The 6,579-nt window shown below is 39.6% G+C and overlaps 1 protein-coding gene across 3 annotated transcripts; it reads right to left on the bottom strand.

Moving 5' to 3' along the window:
* Positions 1-417: 417 nt before the first annotated feature.
* LOC122078433 (cysteine-rich and transmembrane domain-containing protein WIH2-like) lies at positions 418-6,044 on the bottom strand. 3 transcript variants are annotated; one of them, XM_042644406.1, is made up of 4 exons: positions 5,893-6,044; positions 3,033-3,333; positions 2,484-2,555; positions 418-657 (listed from the first exon to the last, which is right to left on the bottom strand). In XM_042644406.1, the coding sequence occupies exons 1-3, from the start codon at positions 6,014-6,016 to the stop codon at positions 2,513-2,515; spliced, it is 468 nt and encodes a 155-aa protein (XP_042500340.1). In that variant the 5' UTR covers positions 6,017-6,044; the 3' UTR covers positions 418-657; positions 2,484-2,512. The 3 variants fall into 3 exon arrangements, with proteins under 3 accessions (XP_042500340.1, XP_042500339.1, XP_042500341.1); XM_042644405.1 differs by lacking the exon at positions 2,484-2,555 and having other exon boundaries at positions 5,893-6,035; XM_042644407.1 differs by lacking the exons at positions 2,484-2,555; positions 5,893-6,044 and adding an exon at positions 3,555-3,743.
* Between the last annotated feature and the right edge of the window lie 535 nt (positions 6,045-6,579).

The following is a 6,579-nucleotide window of genomic DNA, read 5'->3' as shown; positions in this document are numbered from 1 at the left end:
CCCCCCCCCCAAAGAAAAAATAAAATTAAAAAATAATAATAATAATACTAATAATAATAATGCAATGCACGTAAGGGTGTGAAAGCTCTCCATCCCGGAAGAAAAACCCAGAAACAGGGAGACCACAAGAATTATTTTCCCAACTAGCCGATGATGGCAAAAGCAACACAAAAAGCATCATGCAGCAGGTTTTGCCGAAAGAGGCCATTTGAAGCACGTTTTGGTGAAACATGATTAGTGGAATGCTAATCATTCCCCCACAAAAAATGACATGACAGCAACAAAAGTAAAGAGTTGTTTGCCCAGGTAGCCTATTCAGAACATGGGCTAAAATCCCTCTCCAATCTACCAACTGCAGAATCAACATTCTTGGTTACAATTATTAGAATGAATGCGGTATATGAAAACACAGACACGTAAGAATTATGTTTATAGTTTTCATTGATAAAGTTCATGCAATAACATAATGCTCCATGGCCAATTACATAAGACATGGCATACCAAAGACCGAATTTTAGGAGATTATCAGACAAAATAAATTGTAACTAGCTGCAGCAATATGTACCACATCCCATATACATCAGATCAGAGACCTCAATAGAGGCTTAGAAGAAGCAGCACTGCTCCAACAGACAACAGCAACAGAGGGCAGCCAAACTGGAAAGTGAAAATAAATAAATCAGGTAAAACTAAAGAAAGCCAAATGATATTGATATCACTATGAATAACACCAGAGCACACTCCACAGATTTAAGCTAATCTAAGACCACTGCGGATTCGAAGTTTGGCAACAGAAAGTACTGGAAAATTTTATAAGTCTGATACAAAACTCCAGCTGAAAAATATGGAAGAAAATTTAGTCACATGTAAAACACGTTATAGGAGACACCAAAATAAATACATACATATTTCTATGTGTATAAATGGGTAGGTGGAATAATTGAAAGATTAAGCTGACACCCATTTTAAAGTTGTGGGTTTTCAAAAAACATGCTAATTTTTCACTTTTGAGATAAGATTTGATTTAAAGGATGTTTTGTGAAAGTATTATTTCAGCTGTCTATTTGCCACGTTTAACTGAATAGATTTCTTATTTCTATTTTTAATGGTTAGATGTTTTTTAAACATGCTTTTGCCTTTCGCTCTGGCTTGAAAAAGCTAAAATGTGACATGTGAATAAGGCTCAATCCCATCCCCATCTCTGGAAAAACCAAGGGCTGTGTGTGAGATATATATATATATATATATATAGAGAGAGAGAGAGAGAGAGAGAGAGTTGTCCTGTAACCAGAAACAATGTGGTGCTCGTGCTCTAACCTTCACAGATCTGATAACAACAACAAATGAGAAAACTGAAGCTATAACTGAATAATAAATAGTCTATTCCGAAAAACCAATCACATGATAATGAGAATGATTATGATTCGCTCCCAAGCCAGCTCTGGAGGTGGGAATAGGGAAGAGACCTTTGAAGAAACCAATCTCAGATTAGCATCCCACCAAATGATAGTCCCCAAAATCTCAAAACCAAAAAGAATCTCTCTCCAAATTTCTTCCTACTAAAAAGTAGAACTCTTCCAAACCAATCAACAATTTTTAATATTTCCTACCAAAAAAATTCTGACTTGATATTAATCAGCTTATAATTTGAAATGTCAAAATCTCCAAAAATGACAGAAGAATATGACTGGCATCCCACAAAACAAAGGGAGGGCAGAAACGAGTTCAGGGGCAACAGTAACAATACATGAGACCCAGGTTAGACTCAAAGATGTGCCCCTCTCTCACTGTGTGTGTGTGTGTGTTTGGGATTGGGGTGTGTGAATGCGTATGTAGGTGTGTCCTTACTGGTAATAGTTTACCTCGAAGCAGGCTCCTAAGACCTATGGATTTGAATATAATCAAAGCACAACTTAAGCACTTAAGTTCAAGGATTTTATGAACACTTGCTCCCAGTTCTTATGTTGAAGGATAATGTTTTTCAACCACAAGATAATTTGGCCTTTGAAGGTAATAAATAATTTTAGAATACTCGGGGAACGCTGAGAGTCGGTGTATTATTGATTCAACTTCATAACTGGAATGGGAAATTTAAGAATCTGCCGTGAAAGTTCTTAAAAGGACCAGTTATATTCAATGAAACATTTCTACATTAAAAAAAAATATTCACTTCATTCATTATGATTGCAAAAACTGTTTTAGGCCAGCACAATGATGGAAGAATGCAGGAGCAGGCAACTAAAAGGTTACAAGTAGGAAAGAGCTCAAGGAACTAGAAAAACAGCTCAAGTTGCTCAATAAATGCAGTGACTGCTGTGGACTATATAAGTTATAGGAGAGGTTCTAGAGGAGGGAGATTGTCTCAAACACCATCTAGTTTGACTAGTGGATCAATCACTAGTTCGCAATGAACCCCTCTCCCGGCATTCCAACAACACAACCAAGTCTTGGTAAGAAGTAAAAAGTTTCAGGTTTGATTGTACCTCGTTTTCTATTGAGCCCTGTGTGGGATCTAATCTAAGATCACAGCTGAATTTCCTGTTGAACAAAAATGACTAGCAACCAGCACGATGGTTCATCAGTAGCCATTCTCAACAAATAGAATTTCATATTATTGTTGTGCCCATTACCATCATGTACAGACAAAGAGCAGCCCAAGCAATATCCATTGTGGACATTTGATTCAAACAACATGGAACCATAATGATCGCCAAAATTGAAAAAATAAGTTCTTTCTTACCCATATTTTCTTAGGTTTAGATCTAGAAAGCAAAATACCAAGTAGGATCTTAAATTACTGTTTCACAAGGATAAAGATGGAGCCACTTTACAAGACAATAGAAATTCTGGGAATATTTTTGTAATCAGATTCTCAGAATCGAGAAAATTAAGGGAAACCTCTCTTATTTGGGGCAATAGTTTCTTTTTCCTTCTCTATTATTTTGTTGCATTTTTATTTATCTGGGGCTTCAAAAAATCAAAAGCTCGAGCTGTAAAAATGGAGAGTGGGGTAAGAGAATGACGTAACGTACCACGCTCGAAGGAAAGAGGTACAACCCGCCTGATCGTCGTTGTACTGGTATTGCTGGTAGGGAGGGTACTGCTGGTGTGGTGGTGGTGGTGGAGGGTACCCGTCGTTGAAGTAACCCTGATACCCGGGAGGAGGATGTGGTGGATAGCCCTGACTCCCAGGAGGCGGCGGTGGAGGATATCCCGGATACCCAGGAGGCGGCGGTGGAGGGTAGCCCGGATACCCAGGAGGTGGCGGCGGCGGCGGCGGCGGCGGAGGAGGAGGATAGGCCTGCTGCGGTGGAGGGTAAGGAGACGCGTACCCTGAAACCACACCACCCAAAAAAAAAAAAAGATTCAAGTAGTCAAGTATTCAATCTCAAATTCTCAACCCAGAATAATAAAAAACTATAAGAACAGCTTTCTTCAAGTTTCAAATACAGAAAAGATACAGATGCAAACGAATGATTTTAATCTCACCAAAAAAAGAAAAAAAAGGGAAAGCTTTGATCGAAAAAATGTAAGCTTAGAAGTTGAAGAAGAACCTGGGGGAGGGTATGATTCTTGAGGAACCCTTTCGTAACTCATCTTCTTCTTCGTCTGCAAACCAAATCGGTCTCGGTTCGCCGACGGGAAGTGCAGAGGACTTATAGGTACCGTGGCAAGGTGTACTCTAATAGAAGGATAAGCAGCTCCGCTGGCTCCTTCTGGGCAAAGTTCCCCTGTTTTCTATTTACTTGACATATTCCTACTCGTTACCAAATCACCCACACAATACATCATCTCGTACACTTCCAACTACCACGTGTAATGCATATTCGATTAGGTAAACTATAATCGACGGCTGATACTCTTCTGTTACAGTCATGGTTGAGATCAGTAGGGATGAATCTCCGCTACCTGGGCTATCGCCAGACTGTTCAAGGGGGTGTTTGGCATGCTAACTTGGGCTGTGCTTGGTATGCTTCCTAGAATAGATTTTGGTTTGCAATCTAAAGCGAGAAACAAAGAAGAATCAGATTTCAGAATGTCATTCTGTAGTCTAAACCAAGAATTTATATTGATAATGCCCAAACTCAATCTTGAATTTTCATATCTTTTTTGGGGGAAAATATTCTCGTGGGAGAGTAGTGTGGCCATTGTGTCCGGACACCCCCAACCCCAATGAAAAGAAAAAGAATTTTTTTATGGATGTTTTTTCATACACTCCTATTGGCCCTTGCAGGCTTGCACACTCATAGAATCCACACTTCTTCACAAGAAACATTTCCCTTTTTCTTTTTCTTCTTTTTTTTTTTTAAATTATGGTACACCTTGAATTCTCATATCATAATTCAAGATATGATTATTCAAGGTCTCTGATTCTGTTTTTTTTTTCTCCTAATATATTTTTGGGTAAATAGAAATCAGATTGTGTTTGGATGTGCTAAATCCTGAATTATGGTCCTAGAGAGATGAAAAGATAAATCCTTTGGTCCATTATTATTATTATTTTTTTTATTTATTTATTTTTTTTTATTTTTTTGTAGCCACATGCCAAATTTGAATCCAATCTGATATGTCAAAGAGGACCACTAAAAAGTTTTGAGCTATTACAAGAGGTGCAAAGACTTAAGATTTTGGTGCTACTTAGGTTGCAAGATCTTTTTGCTACCCGTAGCAAAGAAATGGAATAGTTTACTGCCCTTTTTTGATTCACAAATACCCTCCTAAATTTTAGAACATTTACTTTCTGATGGTAGTATCAAATCGTGGATCTGGGCACTATTTTTTATTTATTTATTTATTTATTTTAATGTTTATGATACTCTGATTATAGTCAAAAGCTGTGACAGAAATAAAAAACGAAACAACTTAGATCATGTGATCGGAGAGAGAGATAGAGAGAGAGAGAGAGAGAGAGAGAGAGATCCTCTCGCCAGCCCTTTGCAGCGGATCCCCTCACTGGCCCTTTGCGGCAGCTAATTCCTCGATTTGAACTGGATTTGCACATAGAGAGAGAGAGGATGAAATCAGGTTGGGTTTTAGGGTAGATCGAGACCCAGTTCACCCTCAGCTTTCTCTCACCTAATCTTGGCCGTCCACATCAACAAAGACAAATGTTACCAGATTAAGGGAGAATTATACTTAATTACACCTTGAGAGAATTGAAGAGGATCTAAATCCTCGAGTGAGAGAGAGAGGGGCCTCAATCTCTTTCTAACCTTAATTTAGAGAGGCAAATATGAATAGGTATCATTTCAGCCCTAGTTTATTTGGGAAAAATTTTCGTCCACCCAGGATGAAGGGTTTAGCCATAAATCTATGGTTGTCATTACTCACTCAGCACCCGCTTCTATGAGAATACCCTAAACTCAACTGCCCATCTTCTGTGGTGATGCAGCCCTTCTCTGTAGCAAAAATAGGGCTTTACAATGACTGAAAATGTGAAGAAGATGATACTTGGACCCATTTTCCCTCACCCACGGTGAAGGTGAATTCCTCACTGCAAGGGCCGTTTGTTTAGAGGGGTTAAGGGGTGGGAATGTTGTCAGGATGAGATCCATGTGCTGGTGGGTGATGAACAGGGAAAGGACAGATGAAGGAATGTTAATCTTTCCCAACCATATTGCGTTTGGTTAACATGGGTCCATGTGAAATCATTCATAGAGTAAATAGAGAAGAGAGAAATGGAGGAGGAGAGAGATGGATGAATCGTCTCCATGTGTCTACTCCATGGATTCTGCCAAAAATGAAAAACCCATCTTCTTAGGGAGGCCAAGGTGCTAGTGCGATTCTCGATTGTTAGAACATCAGCAACCTAAGTTCTCTCTCTCTCTCAAAATTATGATTTCTAAACTAGTACTGGCAGATCTGCTCGGAACATTGCCTGAGAGCACTTGCAGAGAAAAAAGAGGGTTTGATCTTCCCTGTGAATCGCCCCCTGCAACTCCTCTTCACGGATATAAAATGGGACATGTTCACTTGCAGAGACCACAGAAGATGATGGAAGAAAGATTGAAGCCATGGAAGACGATCTACGAGGGATCCTGCGGTGTTCTATCCTGCCTACCCATTTTCCTAGTGAGCCGCCCTCTGCAGCTCCTCTTCACCGGTCTAACAAATTTTATTTTACCCTTCACAATCTGAAACCCCCCTTTCACCTTCGCAGCTCCTATTCACCGGCCCAAAATCCACCCTCTAACCTTTGCGGTCTAAACCCTCACCCCCCTCCCCACGATCTCAACCCATAATATATATGGGTTTCTTGTCAATTTTTTTTTAATGCACCTTAGAAGGGATGCCATGGATGTCTATGGAATTTTTGGAGGGTTATTATTACTATTATTATTATTATTATTATTTTTTTCAATGAACCTTGGTAGGTATGCAATGACTCGACAAGGGTGCAGGGTGTGATGGTGCAGCGATTGAGGACACCGATCGTGGTGGCGAAGCTTGAAGCGATTGTCAAGGGATGATGATGGACGGTGTTCTTGCGCCATTTGCAACCAATTTTTCGCCATCTGTAACCAGTTTTCCCTGGATTTCCGACAAGAGTCCTACCAATTTTGCGAGGGCCTAAGGTGG

Source organism: Macadamia integrifolia, chromosome 5 (genome assembly GCF_013358625.1).
Source record: "Macadamia integrifolia cultivar HAES 741 chromosome 5, SCU_Mint_v3, whole genome shotgun sequence".
NCBI lineage: Eukaryota > Viridiplantae > Streptophyta > Magnoliopsida > Proteales > Proteaceae > Macadamia > Macadamia integrifolia.
This window is presented reverse-complemented; position numbering and strand designations above follow the sequence as displayed.

Excerpts from the sequence above, each read along its gene's own strand:
- LOC122078433 (XM_042644405.1), bottom strand. The coding sequence starts at position 6,016 with ATGGCTTCAATCTTTCTTCCATCATCTTCTGTGGTCTCTGCAAGTGAA. Across the intron at positions 3,334-5,892 it reads TCAAACCCTCTTTTTTCTCT|GGTACGCGTCTCCTTACCCT; the intron begins GCAAGTGCTCTC and ends GTGTGGTTTCAG. Across the intron at positions 658-3,032 it reads ACCTCTTTCCTTCGAGCGTG|TTTGGCTGCCCTCTGTTGCT; the intron begins GTACGTTACGTC and ends TTCACTTTCCAG.